Genomic DNA, 19,392 nt, shown 5'->3' with positions numbered 1-19,392 from the left:
GTTCTATTTGCTGAACTAAGAATGAACTAGGAAATATGGTTTCAGTATGGAGTCCAAGAAAGGACATAAGGAGGGATGAACAAAGTAGGGGAAGGCTTCAAAAAAACCCAAAGATTTTTCTCATTAAATATTAAAAACACCTCAGAGATATTCAACACCATTAGTTATTAGGGAAATGCCTATAAAAGCCATAATGACAAACCACTACATATCTGCTAGAATGGTTAAATTAGTAAGAGTGACAATACCAATTGTTGGCAGGGATACAGGGCAACTAGAACTCTCCTATATTGCTGGTGGGAATGCAAAATGATACAGCCACTGTGGGAAAATTTCTCAGTTTCTTATAAAGCCAAACATATACTTACATACTCAGCAATCTTGTTTGTAGGTACCTACCTAACAGAAATGAAAACATATGCTTGCACAAAAACCCATACATGAATTTATATCACAGCTTTATTTAAAATAGCCCAAAACTGGAAACAATCCAAATGTTCTTTAACTGGGGAATGTACTACCAATGGACTACTACTAGCAATAAAAAGGGAATGAATGCTGATACGTGGAAACATTGATAAAACTCAAAATCATGACATTAAGTGGAAGGAGTCAAAGAACTGTACTGTATGATTTAATTTATGTGGCATTGCAGGAGAGACAAAAATACAGAAATAAAAATATGATTAGTGGTTGCCAGTAGTGACGGGATGAGACTGCAAGGAGCATGAAGAAATTTAGGGGAGATACAAATATTTTATATTTTGAATATGGTGATAGTTACATGACCATGTTTGTTTGACAAGAGTCATTGATCTATATACTTGAAAAGAATACATTTTCTCGAATGTAAAATTATATCCCAACACCAGGTTTTAAAAACACACACACCTCGAGCACACACATTGGTTGTTATAAGAACCTTCTCTTTCCCATCTCGAAACCTCTGGATGATGGAAGCCCGCTGCTCCACGGTCAGCTCTCCGCTTAATAAGGACACCTGGTGGCCATCCTGCATCATCTCCACCGTCAGCCACTTGGCATTTCGACGAGTCTATGTGAAAACACAAGACCCACCACAGCGCCCCAACTTAGGAGCCTGGCTGTGCTGGGGACGCTCATGTACTGGGGCCCGGGTGAGGAGGGAGAGGGCTGAGAGGAGTTTTGCTTCACTGCCCCCTCATTCTTCGATTGGCCTTAGAATGAGGCATGGGACTCTCCCAGTGTGTCTAAGGGTTACGTTCTCTCAATTCATCAGAACTCTGACTTTCTCACCAATGAAATGGAGATAAACATGCTCCATCTACGGTGCTGGAATGACAAAATGACTTGATGTACTCACAATAATGACACTCTAATGTGTGCTGGGCACCCGAATAAAAAATGTGTTAGGGCCATGTGCATTCTCACCACAGTTTAATGAAGCAGCTACTTATTTTATATGTTTAAAGACAGGAAAAAAAATGCTCCAAAGCTTCAAAGTATTAAGTAACCTGCCCAAAGTTTCATGGCTAGCCAGGGGCAGAGCCTTCCTTCTTTCCTTTTTTCCTTCATTCCTTTCTTTCCCCCTCCTTTTCCTTTCCTATCTCTCCCTTGTGCCCTCCCTCTCCTTCTCTCTTTTTAATTGGAAATGCTGAGTGACAGGGAGAGCAATCTTCTATTCACTGGTTCACTCCCCAAATGTCTGCAACAGCCAGGGCTGGACCACACCAAAACCAGGATCCAGGAGCCAGCAACTCTATCTGGGTCTCCCAAATAGGTAGCAGGGACCCAAGCACTTGGGTCATCATCTACTGCTTTCTCAGGCACATCAGCAGGAAGCTGGATCTGAAGCGGAGTGGCTGGGACTTGTACTGTCACTCTGATATGGGATGAGGGTGTCCCAAGTGTTGGCTTAACTCCTGTACCACAACGTCTGCTCCTAGAGCTGAGCTTCCTTTATTCTATGAACACATTTTCAGTGCTGTCTGTAGGCTGGGCAGGTGCTAGTCTAGTGCAGTGGATATGGAGGTGAATACAAAAGGTCAGATCCTGCTGTCATGAAGCTTAGCATGTTCACATGGTATTGAGAAAATAAATACATGAACATGAAAAATGTCAAATAGCCAAGAATATAAATAGGGTGATTTAACAGTAACAGTCTTGGGGCTATCACTGTGGCACAGTGGGTAAAGCTACCAGCTGGGACACTGGCATTCCATATGGGCACTGGTTTGTGTCCTGTCTGTTCCACTTCTAATCCAGCTCCCTCCTAATGCACCTGGGAAAGCAGCAGAAGATGGTTCAAGTGCTTGGGTCCCTGCACCCATATGAGAGATCCAGAAGAAGCTCCTGTCTCTTGGCTTTGGTCTGGCCCAGCCCTGGCCATCGTGGCCATTTAGGGGAGCGAATAAGCAGATGGAAGATCTCTCTCTGTCTCTCTCTGTAACTCTGCCTTTCAAATAAATAAAATAAATCTTTAAAAAATATAGTAATATTCTTAAGAAGGGTCTGTAAAAACTACAATCAACATCAAGCTACTAAATGGAGGAAGTGTTAGAAGTAGTCCCTGTAAAATAAGAAGTCTCTCTATTTCAGATCATATTAAAGATCCCATTCCATTACTGAACCTTTCTAAGTTTCACCCATAAAATACAGATAGTTTCAATTCAGAACTGCTCTTAAGATTAAACTAGGTTAACATAAAATAAGTGCTGAACACGCTGCCTGGTGAAATGGCATTTAGCGTCCCCCACGCTCCTAGGTAGGGAAATCTGGGCACGAGAAGGACACACTCAGAAGGACTTACCTGACAGAAGATGATGGCCTGGCCAATGGTGATGCCACCATAAATGTTGCACAGAGCTTGGTACTTGTCCTTCCTGTTCCCACATAACACATAATACTGCCGGATGTTGTTCAGCGTCAGCTCCTCTTTACGCAACTTGATAACATTAGGGTCAGGAATGATTCGTTCAGCAAACTGCCACACTGAGTCCTCAAAGGTTGCTGAAAAGAGGAGCATCTGACATTCGGAGGGTAAAGCTCTGTGGGAGAGAAGAGAAGACGGCGGTCACACAGCTGCCAGCTGCCATTCTCCTTCCAGCACTCCAGGCCTACTGCTACATGCGCACCTGCTCCACCTGAGCAACGGTCTGCCAGGACAAGGGGACCTCAGGGGAACAGCCAAGTGTCCTGCACATTCTTGCCACCAACAACATATGTATAAACACATAAATGCAATGTGGAGCACAGAGCAAAGTTTGAATATCTGTTTTACAGGATCTGAGGTTTCTCGTGCCGGTTTCCTCCACAGGTGAGGCAGACTCCTGGGTGCTCTTTATGGTTATAATCTCACATACAGCTAAAGGGGGATCAGGAAACAAGCCAAGTCATTCAGCTGGAGGTGTCACACTCAGATGTCTTGGGAGAGAAAGAAGAGCAGCCCACAAGCAACTTCATTCAGAAGGAGAAGAAATAAAAAAGATATCAATAAAAGGGGAGCAAACTGAAGAAATTAAAATGTAACACTGAACTCATAATGAACACAGGGCTAACTTACATGAAGTTCAAAAAACAGGCAAAAAGAATGTATGGCACCAGGGGTTGGGGTGCAGGTCTACCCTGGTGATGAGGGGCTAGTAATAGGAAAGGGGCTGAAGGACACCTGCAGGGTACTGGCAAGTCACATGCCATCCCCCGGCCTGGGCACCTGCTACACGGGCGTGGCCACTTGTCATAAACTCAGTGGTACACTCAGGATGTGATGTGTGTATTTTCCTGTACATATTTTATACACCAATGAAAAATTAATTTCTTAAAACAAAGGAGATAAAATATATGAAACTTGTATAACTTAAAATTTATATAATTTAAGTATATTTTTGTAAACAAATTTAAAACAAATGAGAGAGACTATAGAGAAATCATCACTTTTAAAGACGGAGCACTTAGAACAATAAACTGCTCATTCTACCAAGGGTGGGCGAGATCATGCGGTTCAGTGATTCCCAAACACTTTTAAATCCCTGGGACCTGGATCATCCAAGGGCTTTTTAAGTAACGACCTGATCAGGTAACAAGACTGCGGCACACTGGCGCTTCTCAACTGCCCACGAATCAGATTATGAAGAGATAAAAAGATGTAAATCTGTGAAAGACAAGGAAGACCACAGAGGAGAGGCTGGTACACAAGGTATCTTAACATATTCTTGGGAGATGAAAAGAAGTGTTAAGTAAGAGACTGAATAAAGGCACCCATGGGTGCTACACAGCTGAATGATGGTGAAAAGATGGCTGGCTATTCCTAGAACCACCCAGAGACCTGGGATCTGCAAGCTGCAGACCACAGAATTGGGAGGAAAGAACTGAAAGCAGGTGCATGTTAGAAAACATTAGAAAAATTCCGCATTTATATGCTGGGGCCTCTGAACCATCAGCTGTGTCACAATCCTTCATCTGGCACAGGACTGATATCCCAAAGCCTCGGCCATTTCATTTTCATTCTAAAGAGAAAATTTACACAAATTATACAAAGGAAAGGAAACCATGGGGTGCTCTGTAGAATACACTGGATTTTGAAGCCTTATGTAAAAAAGGATGTAAAATACCTACATTATTTTTATATTAATTACTCATTGTCATGATAATTTGAAACACTGGGTTAAATAAAATATAACATTATTTTCATATGTTTTAAGAAAGTTTTATTTAAGAGGTAGAGACAGAGAGAGGGTAAGAGCATTCCCTCCCCTGGATCCACTCTCCAAAAGCAGACAAATGACTGGGGGTGAGCAGGTGGAAGGCAGGAGCCAGGAATACCACCATCCAGCTCTCCTGTGTGGGGAGCAAGAATGAAATTACTGGAGCAATCACTGTTGTTTTCAAGGGTCTGCATTAGGAGGAAGCTGCAGTCAGGAGCCACAGGCAGCAAAAAAACCCAGGCACTTTAATGTGGGATGTGAGTATCTTAACCACTAGACTAAATGTCCACTTGTCTCTCTCTCTCTCTTTTTACAGGCAGAGTTAGACAGTAAGAGAGAGAGACAGAGAGAAAGGTCTTCCTTCCGTGGGTCACCCCTCAAATGGCCACTACGGCCGGCGCACTGCGCTGATCCGAAGCCAGGAGCCAGGTGCTTCCTCCTGGTCTCCCATGTAGGTGCAGGGCCCAAGCATTTGAGCCATCCTCCACTGCCTTTCCCAGGCCACAGCAGAGAGCTGGACTGAAAGAGGAGCAACCGGGACAGAACCGGCGCCCTAACCGGGACTAGAACCTGGTGTGCCTGCGCCGCAGGCGGAGGATTAGCCTAGTGAACCGCGGCGCCGGCCTCTAACTCTGTTTTTGAAATAAATAAATAAATCTTTTTTTTAAAAAACATATTTGGAGACAATCTCAGAAGTTCAGGATGAGATGTACAGTACTAAAAGGTTTTTTTTTTTTTTTTCCTTTCTCAAAAGACACCACTGCTCAGCTGAAAACAGTGGATGCTAAGTTAGGCTGGCCATACACACAGCGGACATGCATTATTTTCTTTTCTTTTTTTTTTTTTTATTAAACTTTTATTTAATGAATATAAATTTCCAAAGTACAGCTCATGGGTTACAATGGCTTCCCCCTCCCAAAACTTCCCTCCCACCCACAACCCTCCCCTTTCCCGCTCCCTCTCCCCTTCCAATCACATCATGATTCATTTTCAATTCTCTTTATATACAAAAGATCAGTTTAGTATAAATTGGGTAACGATTTCAACAGTTTGCCCCCATATAGCAACACAAAGTGAAAAAAAAACAAAAAACAAAAAAACAAAAAAAACAAAAAATACTGTTGGAGTACTGGTTATAGCATTAAATAAGAGTGTACAGCACATTAAAGACAGAGATCCTACATAATATTTTTTTTAAAAATTAATTAATTTTCTATGTCATTTCCAATTTAACACCAGGTTTTTTTTTTTTTTTTTTTCATTTCCAAATTCTCATTCCCTTGATCGCTCCTTGAAACTGAGTAAGTAACATTTCCTAGTTCAGAGGTTGCAAGTAAAATGTCTTGTGGGTGAACAAATGGAGAAATATTGATATGAGATGTCACACCTCTTGTTGTATAGAGCTGATTATGTCAGCTCTTTAGTCTAACGTTCTCCCACCTGAGCGATTTTGGCAAAAGTTGACTATTTCAGATCTTAACAATGATCATGCTTTCAACAGCATGGTGACTGATACCTCAAATCGCAGCAACAACAACAATTCTCCTCGCTCTTAAGATACTTTGATTAGCAAAATGGAGCTTCAAAACAACCTATTGACTTCTATGAAGTTTGTTTTTTTTTTTTTTTTGGACAGGCAGAGTGGATAGTGAGAGAGAGAGAGAGAGAGAGAAAGGTCTTCCTTTGCCGTTGGTTCACCCTCCAATGGCCGCTGTGCTGATCCGAAGGCAGGAGCCAGGTGCTTCTCCTGGTCTCCCATGGGTGCAGGACCCAAGGACTTGGACCATCCTCCACTGCACTCCCGGGCCACAGCAGAGAGCTGGCCTGGAAGAGGGGCAACTGGGATAGAATCCAGCTCCCCGACCGGGACTAGAACCCGGTGTGCCGGCGCCGCAAGGCGGAGGATTAGCCTAGTGAGCCGCGGCGCCGGCCTGAAGTTTTAATAAGACAGAAAATATGAGAGAAAAGATTTTCATATCTTATCCAAATACAAACTAGCCTTAACTCAATTATCTGTATATGCAGTAGACAGTACAAATGTAAATTTTTGGCAAATACCATTCAGGTCATAAAGTTCTTATCAAAGAAAATGAAAATATCTTGCCAGCTAAATGTCCTGCATACTTTGACACAACACTTAGAAAAAAAAAACCAGATTTATTTATTTGAAAGGCAGCATTAGAGAGATAGTGGGAGAGATACAGAGAAAGCTCTTCCCTCCCCAAATGGCTGTAACAACCAGGGCTGGGCCTGGATGAAGCCAGGAGCCAGGAACTTCATCTGGTTCTCCCACATGGGTGCAAAGGCCCAAGCACTTGGGCCATCTCCCACTGTTTTCTCAGGCACTCCAGCAGGGAGCTGGGTAAAAAAAGTGGAGCAGCCAGGACACAAACCAGTACCATATAAGCACTTAATATTTTTAACTACAGGAATGGAAGGAGAGAGCTTCCTCAGCACATGCTTGTAAAATGACTCTCAATGCTGCTGGCCATTGACAAGATTTAAACTGCTGGCTGCCGTGACTTATTTTCAAAGTGTGAGACAAAAAGCAATAATCTTCTCCAATGTGGAAATACATGGAAGATGATAATGGAGAAAAGGAATGTAAATAACAAAAGAGAAATGACATAGTGTTTATCAAAACTGCTGATAACATGTAAAGAGGCCACAGGATTCCAGAGAAACAGAAAAGATGGACCGACTGAACCTGAGCTGTTTGGTGCTACCATACAAAGTGTGCCAAAAACTCGAAGAAAAGGACTCAGTGTTTAAGAAATAAGACTGCTGGTGCTGGTATGTGACATAGCAGGTAAAACTGCCGCCTGCAGTGCTGGCATCCCATGTGGGTTCAAGTCCTGGCTGCTCCACTTCCAGTCCAGCTCTCTGCTATGGCCTGGGAAAGCAGCAGAAGATGGCCCAAGTCCTTGGGCCCTGGCACCCACGTGGGAGACCTGAAAAGAAGCTCCTGGTTTCAGACTGGCCCAGCTCTCACTATTGCGGCCATTTGGGGAGTGAACCAGAGGGCAAAGACCCCTTCCTCTTTCTCTCTCTGCCTTTCAAATAAATAAACTTTAAAGGAAAAAAAAAAAAAAAAAAAAAGAAGACTGTTGCAGAACTAAAACAAACAAACAAACAAAATGGTTCCCAGGAAAGGGCAGTGAAGTTGAACAACACGTGTTCATTTGTTTACGGAAATTGTAACTTACGTGGAATTTACCTTTAATTTCATAAGTTTAAATCACCACTGTGCTTTAAAACGGTTTTCCCTGAGGAAGAGAAGGCTAGCCTGTGATGATGTTTAATGTACCTCAGAGTATTTACAACTCATGGACATTGCAGGTGGTCAGGCTGCTGGCTGCGATGCCTGCATCCCATGTCGCAGTGGTGGCTCTGCTTCCTGCTGATGCACACTTTGGGAGACAGATGATGGCTCAAGTAGCTGGGACCTGCCACCTAAATGGGAGACCTGAATTAAGTTCCTGGCTCCCAGCTTAAGCCTGGCTCTGGCCATCGTGGGTACTTGGGGAGTTAACCAACATATGGGAGCTTTCTCTTTTGCTCTCTTTCAAAAAAAGAAAAAAGCAATAAAGGGTATTTACAACATACCAACAGGTGGTCTACCAAAACAAGCCTGTTGTTTTGGTTGAGAGGCGTTTCCAAAAAGCTAGAAACAAATTCTTCACTTGATCTTAGCCTAAAAGGCTGAAAAGTGATAACAAATTCTCACAAGTCTAAAAGATCTTAAATATCCTCACCATAAGAAAATAAAATGACATGGCAACTGTAAGGTGATAGATATTAATTATTAGCCTGACTATGGAAATCACTTCACAATATACATGTATGTCAAAACATCATGTTATATATACCTCAGACATTTGAATATAAACCTACCATATGACCCAGCAATCTCACTCCTGGGAATTTACCCACATAATGAAATCAGCATATGAAATAGTTATCTGTACTCCTATGTTTATTGCAGCTCAATTCACAGTAGCTAAGACATGGAATTAACCTAAATACCCGTCAACTGAAGACTGGATAAAGAAATTATGGGAATACTACACAGCAGTAAAAAAAATGAAATCCAGTCATTTGCAACAAAATGGATGAATCTGGAAAACATCATACTTAGTGAAATAAGCCAGTCCCAAAGGGACAAATACCATATGTTCTCCATAATCTGTGATAACTAATAGAGCACCTAAAAGGAAACCTGTAGAACTGAAATTGACACTTTGAGAAACAATGACTTGAACAGCCTTTGTTTTGACTGTTGAGGAATAGTTTGTTTTTTTTTTAATTTATTTTTTCCTTTTTTTTCCTTCTTAATTCCATTGGTTGAACTCTTTACTTAACACAGAATTATTCGTATGTGTATAAAGTCAATTGAAAATAGATCTCAATAGAAAATAAGAGTGGGAATGAGAGAGGGAGGATCTGTACAGTTCTGCATACATTCCTACAGATTTCCTTCTAGGGGTACAGTTAAAAACTTTCCATGGGACTCCAAATCCCATTAAGCAGGGTGGCATGGGACTCCAAATCCCATTAAGTGGGGTGGTAATAATGCCATCTTTTTTTTTTTTTTTTTGGACAGGCAGAGTAACAGTGAGAGAGAGAGAGACAGAGTGAAAGGTCTTCCTTTTCCGTTGGTTCACCCCCCAAATGGCTGCTGCGGCTGGTGCGCTACGGCTGGCACACTGCGCTGATCCAAAGCCAGGAGCCAGGTGCTTCTCCTGGTCTCCCATGCGGGTGCAGGGCTCAAGCACTTGGGCCATCCTCCACTGCATTCCTGGGCCATAGCAGAGAGCTGGACTGGAAGAGGAACAACTGGGACAGAATCTGGCGCCCCAACTGGGACTAGAACCCGGTGTGCGGGCGCCGCAGGCGGAGGATTAACCTATTGAGCTGTGGTGGCGCTGGCCAATAATGTCATCTTAAGTGTTAAAGTGATCATATTAAGTTTGAAATTGATCATATAGATAGTAAGTGTTAAAGAACTCATATAAATAAGATCAAGTGTCTGGTAATAACAATAGATAGAATTAAAAAGGAGAGAATGATCCAACATAGGAAGCAGGCAACACAGCAGACTCACAGAATGACAAATGACCTAAACAGCACTCTGACCTCAGAATCAGCCCCTAAGTCATTCGGATCTGGTTGAAAAGCCCATGAGAGCATTACAGGCATGTAAAGCTGAGACTGTGGTAAAAAACAACCTACATGAAGGATCTCTGTGAGTGAGATCCCAGTGGAAAGAAGGGGCCATCAAAGAAGGTGGTAACTTTCTCTGAAGGGAGGAGAGAACTTTCACTTTGCTGATGGCCTTGTCTAAATACTGATGGAGGTTGTGAACTCAAGAGGCTTCCATAGCCTTGGCAGCTTATGATAAGAGCCTTGGGTGATTACTGAAGTCATACATAAGAGTGTTAATTGTTAAATTAACAACAGGAGTCACTGTGCACTTATTCCCCATGCAGAACCTCTGTCCTTAATGAGAATTAACTGTAAAACTTGTTCTCAAACAGTTTTTATATTTTGTGTGTGTGTGGGTAAAAATTGTTGAAATCTTTACTTAGTACAGAATTGGTCTTTTGTGTACAAAGTTAATTGAAAATGAATCTTAATGGAGAATGGGACTGGGAAGGAGAGAGGAAGGAGGAGGAAGGGATGGGAGGGTGGGTATGGTGGGAAGAATCACTATACTCCTAAAGCTGTACTTATGAAATCTGTACTCATTAAATAAAAGGTTTAAAAAAAAAAGAAAGAAAAATAAACTGAAAATAAAACCACCATGTTATATACCTGAATACATGTGATTTTTCTCATTATACCACAATAAAGTTGAAAAATTTACTAAAATGAAAGAATTGTAAATAAATAAAACCCTACCATTGTGAATAAGCAAAATTGTAAATATTCCACACTTAGACATTTTTATTAGATGTCATCACAACGGACTGATACTAGTCAACTTGGGCTTAGTGAGAGCAGAGCTACAAGTCAGAATACTAAATTTGACTGTAATTAGTTTGATCACCACATGAAAGAAGGCTACAGGAAGTTCAGAGAAGTATTATTAGAAAAGAAAAGAAAACAAGTTTAAGCACCCAACTGTTCTGAGACAGAAAGCAATATTTTTAAAATTAAGGGTAGGTAAATTCTACCCTAGTTCAATTATATTTACATTCTTGTAAAAAGTTGTATATTTATGTTTCTTAAGAATATGTAATAGTGACTGGCACCGCGGCTCACTAGGCTAATCCTCCGCCTGTGGCGCCGGCACCCCGGGTTCTAGTCCCGGTTCGGGCACCAGATTCTGTCCCGGTTGCTCCTCTTCCAGTCCAGCTCTCTGCTGTGGCCCGGGGAAGGCAGTGGAGGATGGCCCAAGTGCTTGAGCCCTGCACCCGCATGGGAGACCAAGAGAAAGCACCTGGCTCCTGGCTTTGGATCGGTGCAGGGCCGGCCATAGCAGCCATTGGGGGGTGACCCAATGGAAGGAGGACCTTTCTCTCTGTCTCTCTCTAACTCTGCCTGTCGAAAAAATTAAAATAAATAAAAATTAAAAAAAGAATATGTAATAGAGCCTACAAAACATATTATCTAATAATGAGTTAAAAGGAGTTAAACTGCTTATCAGAATTAAATATTTATGTAAAATATTGTTATATTTCCTTGGATATGTTTAATTAGTTCTACTCTTAATTACTACTAATCACTGCTAATTAATATTACTATTGTTTTGCTTAAATAGTAGCATTTATGTAACAAAAGTATAGAATATATCATTTCAAATAAACATCCTTTTTACATTTAATGTTAAAGTAATAACACGTGAGTATGATTACTTCTCATCCTTTATATTATATACTTTCTGTCTGCTGTGCTGTATCTCAGTCTTAAAAGTTTGTCACTCTAAAGAAAGAAATAACTTGAGTTTCCCAGAACTGGCATGCACAAATTTTGAGAATGAAAGCATGCACTAAATGTCTAGTACAATGAATCACAAAAGCTCTGAACCAAAGCATGTCACTGAGAAGTTTCAGAACACCACAGAGAAAGAAGACCCCAAAAGCTTCCAGAGGGAAAAAACAAAAACAAAAACAAGTCAGACTCTAAGGCTTGGAAGTTAGGATGACACTAAACTTTGGCAGTAATAGTACTAGAAGCTGAGGACATTAAATATTAAAGTTATACTAAAGAAATTTTATCAAATTGTTTTCAGATTTTCTTTTTTTTTTTTTCTTTTTGACAGAGTGGATAGTGAGAGAGAGAGAGAGAAAGGTCTTCCTTTTTGCTGTTGGTTCACCCTCCAATGGCCGCTGCGGCCGGCGCATCGCGCTGATCCGAAGCCAGGAGCCAGGTACTTCTCCTGGTCTCCCTTGCGGGTGCAGGGCCCAAAGACTTGGGCCATCCTCCACTGCCTTCCCGGGCCATAGCAGAGAGCTGGCCTGGAAGAGGGGCAACCGGGATAGAATCCGGCACACCGACTGGGACTAGAACCCGGTGTGCCGGCGCCGCAAGGTGGAGCATTAGCCTGTTAAGCCATGGTGCCAGCCCAGATTTTCAACATAGAATTCCTATCAAGACAAACTATCAATCAAAAAATCAAATCTACATATATAATGAAAAATTTCTAGCACTTGAGGGCTGAGTAATGAACCGTATATACATTTATTTTAGGACCTCAGAAAATACACTCCAGTATACTGAGGAAGTACCCGAGAAAAAGAATCCTGCAAATATTTAAAACTGTAAATGAGCAAAGGAAGACCCTTGATGGCAGCTGTGCAAGAGGCCTTAGAGAGCAGTCAGAGCAGACTAAAGCTGGAGACAGAGGAGCCTGACAGATTGCCAAGAAAAAACAGAAACTGATGAATTTTAAAATGTAATTGACTATTTGGAAATATCACTGACATATGACACATATAATGGAATAGCTCATGAAAAACCAAAGATCTCTATATAGTGAAACTATCCAAATGGAAAAAAAAGGCAATTATTAACTCTAAGGGAAAAAAATCTGTATGAGAAAAATATAATGACAATGCTCAGTCCAGCAGTGAACAGAATAACATACTAATACTCTTGTGAAATTAAGATAGGATGGGGTTAAATCGGAATGTAAAATTAAGATAGAAAGGGTTAAAATGAAGTTGCTTGAGCTAACTGCATATTTTGCTTCTGTGCAAAATGCTTTGGCTTGCAAAATGCATTTTGTTTAAGATAACTAGACTTTAGCTGACCTTGTAACATGTGATGACTGTGCTAGCTGATTTGGTAACATGTGATGAATGTGCTAATGCTTTTATGAGATAATGGAGCATGTGATAATTATTTTAGGAGCTATGTTGAGTTTTTGGTTATGATGACCCCGTGTTTATGCCTACTCAAGGTCTTCTGTCCCCTCACCCTGGAAGTTTGTCATGCATCTTATGATGGTTTGTCATGCTGTGGTTTATCTTGTGATTCTTTGTGTCATGCTATGGAGATATGCTAATATTGTGGTTTTCAATCTTAAATACGCTGTGCGGTTGATGATTGTCGCCTCTCTTCTCACACTGCACCAGAGAGTGTTGTTGTGCTTAGAGTTGGCCCATCTGCGCAGATGTAATAAACTTCCTCTTGCTTTTATTGCATCGGTTGGACTGGAATTCGTGCTTCTGGGGGTCTCTCTCTATAGGACACCAATTTTTGGGGTCCTACATTGGGGGCTCGTCCGGGATTTGGAGACCCCAGACCCACGCTCCATTTTCCAATCGGAGGTAAGTTTTTGCTGTTTTAAGTGTTTTTCTTTTGTGTTCTGTTGATTTTGTTGATTTTTTATTTTTTCCCGGGGTGCTTGACGTACCGGAGGTTCATGTTTTACTGAGGTTGTGCCTGCAGGACCTGTATCTGAAAAGAGCCAGTAGTAGGAAGGACAGACGTGTCAAGACCCCTGGCTCAGGCCCTTGGAGGACGCTCCATTGGCGGTATTCTGGGGGGGGCCTGGCGGGTGGCAGCCGCTTCGCTCCCATCACTAAGCTTACCTGGGGAGCGTGGCGGGTGGCAGCCGCTTCGCTCTCATCGGAAGCTCTGGTTAGGATTCAGTAGGGTTTTTTCCCGGGAGAAGGGCTGGTGGCAGCAGCCACTCCCGTTTTGGTTTCAGTTTTGTTGCGCGCAGGTCTCGTCTCATTAGGGCGCGCAGGTCTCGTTCCAGTGTTGTGTGCAGTGTCTTTGTGAAGTCTTGTGATTTGTGAGTCTTGTGGTTGTTTTCTGTGTTTTAATATACTAACCTCACTTGCCTTTCCCCTCCAACATGGGACAGGAATTAACTACACCTTTGAGTCTTACTTTAGATCATTGGAAAGAGGTCCGGGAGCGGGCCCAAAACTTGTCTGTGAGAGTGCAGAAGAAAAACTGGACAAGTTTTTGTACGTCCGAGTGGCCAGCCTTCAACATCGGGTGGCCGCGGGATGGGACTTTTGACTCTCGAATTATCTTACAGGTGAAGAGCCAGGTCTGCAGAGAAGGCAAGGAAGGGCACCCGGATCAAGTGCCCTATATCTTTGTGTGGGAAGACCTGGCACAATATCCCCCAAAATGGGTAAAACCCTTTCTCCCGGCTGACCGGGTCGTGGCGGGTGCCTTACCCGCCCCGCCCCCGTCCGTAACACCTTTAAAACCGCAACCCGCGGATCAGAGCGGGCTCCCGTCAGTTGATATCTTTGTGTGGGAAGACCCAGCGCAAAATTCGCTGGTTGCCCCTGCCTCGGCCCTTTGCCCATTAAAGGAGTTAGATTCCCACAAGGCGAAGAAACCCTTGGTCCTCCCGGGCGGGCAGGAGGATCTTTTGCTTTTTGACACCCCACCGCCTTACGCACCCCTCCCGAGAGAGCCTATGGCACCTTCCCCAGATTCTACGCAGGGGGATTCTACGCAGGGAGAAAGGGGGGAGGAACCCCCGGCTCGTACAACCCCCATGGGTGCCAGGCTGCGCTTGCGTCGGGGAGGGGGGAGTGAGGGTGGCCAGTGGGAGGCACAGGCTTTCCCACTTCGCTCGGTGGGGAATCAGATGCAATATTGGCCGTTTTCAGCCTCAGATTTGTACAATTGGAAAACCCATAACCCGCCTTTTTCTCAAGATCCACAAGCTTTGACAGGATTAATTGAATCTATTCTTTTGACCCATCAACCGACTTGGGATGACTGCCAGCAGCTTCTGCAGGCTCTCCTGACCACGGAGGAGAGACAGCGAGTTCTCACGGAAGCTCGAAAAAATGTTCCAGGGGACAACGGTCAACCTACTCAACTGCCAAACGAGATTGACGCAGCATTCCCGTTGACCAGACCAGATTGGGATTTTAGTACGGCAGCCGGTAGGGAACGACTCCGTCTCTATCGCCAGATTCTCCTGACAGGTCTCAGAGGGGCAGGGAGACGCCCCACCAATTTGGCTAAGGTACGTGCCATAACTCAGGGTAATGAGGAGACCCCGGCGGGGTTTCTAGAAAGATTGATGGAGGGATACCGGATGTACACCCCGTTTGACCCCCAGGCTCCTGACCGGCAGTCAGATGTAATAATGTCTTTCATTGGCCAATCGGCCCCAGATATCCGAGCACGGTTGCAGAGACTGGAGGGCTTACAGGGTTATACATTGCAGGACCTCCTAAAAGAGGCAGAGAGAATCTTTAATAAGAGGGAAACTAAAGAAGAAAAAGAGGAAAGAATGCAAAAAGAACAAGATCAGAGAGACAAAAAGAAAAATAGGGAACTAGCTAAAATTTTGGTCACCGCAGTAAACGAATCTAATAGGCAGGATAGGTCAGGTTATGGAAGAGGTCAAACAAAGAAATACCCGGGAGACAGAAATAAACCGTGGGTAGAACGAGATCAGTGTGCGTACTGTAAGGAAAGAGGACACTGGGCCAGAGACTGTCCAAACAAGAATACCACCAGAAGAAGAAAGGAGACTGACATTCCAGTTCTTCCCCTAGGGGAAGAGGACGATTACTAGGGGGGTCAGGGCCAGGAGCCTCCCCCTGAGCCCCGGGTAACCCTGAGAGTGGGAGGCAGGCCGGTCACGTTTATGGTGGATACCGGAGCTCAGCACTCTGTTTTAAACAAAAATATTGGCCCCCTTAGCTCAAAAATTTCTTGCGTCCAGGGAGCAACTGGAAGAAAAATGTGCCGTTGGACCACAGAACGACAGGTAGATCTAGCCACTGGCCAGGTCACCCACTCATTTCTTTTAGTACCAGACTGCCCGTATCCATTATTAGGAAGAGATTTGCTATCTAAGGTGGGAGCCCAGATTCATTTCCAGAAGGAAGGGGCCTCAGTGACGGACTCTGGAGGGCGCCTTCTGCAGGTATTGACTTTACAATTAAGAGATGAACATCGTCTCTATGACAATGACAAAGAAAAAATAAAAACCTCACTAGCCCCTGAGTGGATTGAAAAGTTTCCGAGTTCTTGGGCAGAGACCGGAGGGATAGGATTAGCAATTCAGCAGCCACCTATAATAGTAAATGTGAAGCCTACAGCTGAACCAATATCTGTACGGCAGTATCCTATGACCAAGGAAGCAAAGGATGGAATCCGGCCTCATATTAAGAGATTGCTGGACTTGGGAATATTAAAACCCTGCCAATCCCCTTGGAATACACCCTTACTGCCGGTACGGAAACCAGGCACCAGTGACTTCCGACCTGTGCAGGACTTACGCGAGGTAAATCGTCGGGTCGAAGACATTCACCCGACCGTGCCAAATCCGTACAACTTGCTAAGCACTTTGCCTCCATCGCGCACTTGGTATACAGTGCTAGATTTAAAAGATGCTTTCTTTTGTCTGAGATTGAGCCCCCAGAGCCAACCTTTGTTTGCATTCGAATGGAAGGACCCGGAGATCGGATTCTCAGGGCAATTGACTTGGACCAGACTCCCACAAGGATTTAAAAATTCGCCCACACTATTCGATGAGGCCTTACATCATGACTTGGCAAGTTTTAGGGTGAGTAACCCTCAATGGACTCTTTTACAGTATGTGGATGATTTACTCCTGGCAGCAGAAACCGAAGAGGACTGTAAACAGGGAACGGAATCCCTGCTCCAGAAGCTAGGCGAACTGGGATATCGCGCCTCTGCCAAAAAGGCCCAAATATGTGCCCGACAGGTAGTTTACCTGGGTTATAAATTGAGAGGGGGCAGGAGGTGGCTAACAGAGGGACGTAAACAGGCGGTGGCGCTTATACCCCCACCTAAAAACCCACGCCAGTTGAGGGAATTTCTGGGAAGTGCTGGTTTCTGCCGCCTGTGGATTCCTGGGTTTGCGGAGATTGCGGCTTCCCTATATCCCCTCACAAAAAATAATTCCCCTTACATCTGGGGAGAAGAACAGCAGTTGGCCTTCGATCAACTAAAAAAGGCCCTCTTGGAAGCCCCCGCACTAAGCCTGCCTGACCCCAACAAGCCTTTTATCCTATATATAGACGAAAGAAGGGGGATTGCAAAGGGAGTCTTGACCCAAAAATTAGGGCCTTGGAAGAGACCGGTGGCCTATTTTTCAAAGAAATTGGACAGTGTCGCCTCTGGGTGGCCCCCGTGTCTTCGCATGATAGCGGCGGTGGCCACGATTGTGAAAGATTCCGACAAACTGACTCTGGGACAGCCACTGACCGTAGTGACGTCTCATGCTATTGAGACGGTCATACGTCAGCCACCTGATCGATGGCTATCAAATGCCAGAATTACCCATTACCAAGCAATGTTACTCAACCCCGAGCGCATCCGGTTTGGAACGACGGCCTCTCTCAACCCCGCCACTCTACTGCCGGAACCAGGAGACCATACGCAGGTCAGTCACAATTGCCAACAGGTACTGGCTGAAGTCTACGGGGCCCGTGAGGACTTGACAGACCAGCCCCTGCCAGACGCGGAGTACACCTGGTATACAGATGGCAGCAGCTTCCTCCATCAAGGTGAGAGGAGGGCAGGGGCGGCGGTGGTCGACGGAAAGACTGTTGTTTGGGCCTCTGCCTTACCACCAGGCACTTCAGCACAAAAAGCTGAGTTGGTAGCTCTGACTGAGGCCTTAAAACAGGCAAAAGGAAAGAGGGTAAACATTTATACAGATAGTCGATACGCCTTCGCTACGGCGCATGTGCATGGTGAAATATACAAAAGAAGGGGACTGCTTACTTCAGCAGGCAGAGAAATTAAAAATAAGCAGGAAATCCTAGATCTCCTACAGGCCCTCTTCTTGCCAAAGAAGGTGAGCATCATACATTGCCCTGGCCACCAAAAAGGAGAGGATCCAGTGGCACAGGGTAACCGGATGGCGGATGAGGTGGCCAGAACAAGCGCCTTGGGTAGCTGCGCATTAAACATCAATGTGCAAGATTCTCCCAGCCAGGGGCCGGAATGGAATTATACCGAACAAGATGAGGCATCCATACAAAGGTTAGGGGGAATTTACGACGAGACCACTAAAAGCTGGAAAATACAGGGCAAAGTCGTGCTACCCACAAAAGAAACTAGAAGATTAGTGCAAGATCTACATAGATGGACACATTTAGGGTATAAGAAATTAAAGACCTTACTGGATAGAGAGGAGATTTCTTATTTTTTATTGGGACTACCTGCAGCAGTAAAACAAACCGTAGAGGCCTGCATCCCATGCGCCAAGGTAAATCCCAGATGTTCTAAAATACCTGAAGGAGTCCGGATACGGGGGGCTAGACCTGGAATTAATTGGGAAATAGATTTCACAGAGGTCCGCCCAGGCAGATATGGAATTAAGTACCTTCTAGTGTTCGTAGATACCTTTTCCGGCTGGCCTGAAGCATTTCCAGTGAAGAAGGAGACAGCACAAGTCGTGGTTAAGAAGCTATTAGAAGAAATCTTCCCGCGGTTTGGCTTGCCTAAGGTATTGGGGTCGGATAATGGACCCGCCTTCGTCTCCAGGGTAAGTCAGTTGGTGACCAAAGTGCTGGGGATTGATTGGAAATTGCATTGTGCGTACAGGCCCCAGAGTTCAGGTCAGGTAGAACGAATGAATAGAACACTTAAGGAGACCTTAACTAAATTAACAATGGAGACTGGCACTAGAGACTGGGTCGAACTGCTGCCGATGGCTTTGTTTAGGGCTCGTAATACACCTTCTGTATGTGGACTAACACCCTATGAAATATTGTACGGAGGCCCTCCACCCGCAGCAGATTTGTTGGGACCCAGTATTGACTCATTTGCAACATCCTCTACTTTACAGACCCGCTTCCGAGCTTTACAGCTCATCCACAGGCAAATAGGGGAGCAGCTGACTGCCGTATACCAGTCCAAGTGCCCTACGCTCCCGCATTCGTTCCAGATTGGGGACATTGTCTACGTCCGCAGACACCAGATTAAGACGCTTGAGCCACGTTGGAAGGGACCCTACACGGTATTATTGACTACACCGACCGCGATAAAGGTAGACGGAATTGCCGCTTGGATACACGTGTCACACGTCAAGAGGGCGACAGCTGAACAGAGACAAGAGACCGACGACCCTGCCGACGAGCCGACACCAACATGGAAACTACAACGTACTCAAAACCCACTCAAGATAAGAATTTCAAAATCTGTTTAGTACTGCTTACAATTCTTTTTACCCCTATTATGGGCGACTCGCATGCCCCGGTGAGACTCACGTGGGAGGTGCAATCTGGTACCACGGAGG

General features: G+C 44.3%; 2 protein-coding genes across 2 annotated transcripts in view; one reads left to right on the top strand and one right to left on the bottom strand.

Annotated features, from left to right (window-relative positions):
- DDX25 (DEAD-box helicase 25) overlaps positions 1 to 19,392 on the bottom strand; it is a 31,268-nt gene that overhangs the window by 4,006 nt on the left and 7,870 nt on the right. The window contains exons 9-10 of the mRNA XM_062198459.1: positions 2,789 to 3,026; positions 892 to 1,054 (exon numbers count right to left, since the gene is read on the bottom strand). Of these exons, the coding sequence (XP_062054443.1) occupies positions 892 to 1,054; positions 2,789 to 3,026 (401 nt within the window). The remainder of the gene's footprint in view (positions 1 to 891; positions 1,055 to 2,788; positions 3,027 to 19,392) is intronic.
- LOC133764883 (uncharacterized) lies at positions 12,951 to 19,334 on the top strand. Its single transcript, XM_062198501.1, has 3 exons — positions 12,951 to 12,971; positions 14,374 to 15,132; positions 16,717 to 19,334. The coding sequence occupies exons 1-3, from the start codon at positions 12,951 to 12,953 to the stop codon at positions 19,300 to 19,302; spliced, it is 3,366 nt and encodes a 1,121-aa protein (XP_062054485.1). The 3' UTR covers positions 19,303 to 19,334.

This window comes from Lepus europaeus, chromosome 7 (genome assembly GCF_033115175.1).
Source record: "Lepus europaeus isolate LE1 chromosome 7, mLepTim1.pri, whole genome shotgun sequence".
In the NCBI taxonomy this organism is placed as follows: Eukaryota; Metazoa; Chordata; class Mammalia; order Lagomorpha; family Leporidae; genus Lepus; species Lepus europaeus.
Note: the sequence above shows the minus strand (reverse complement) of the source record. Positions and strands in the feature narration are given on the sequence as shown.

Bases quoted from the DNA above. Each gene is read 5' to 3' on its own strand.
- LOC133764883 (XM_062198501.1), top strand. From the start codon at position 12,951: ATGACTGTGCTAGCTGATTTG. The intron at 12,972-14,373 runs GTAACATGTGAT...CCCGCGGATCAG, and splicing joins TGACTGTGCTAGCTGATTTG to AGCGGGCTCCCGTCAGTTGA. The intron at 15,133-16,716 runs GTACGTGCCATA...ACTCTTTTACAG, and splicing joins GCCCCACCAATTTGGCTAAG to TATGTGGATGATTTACTCCT.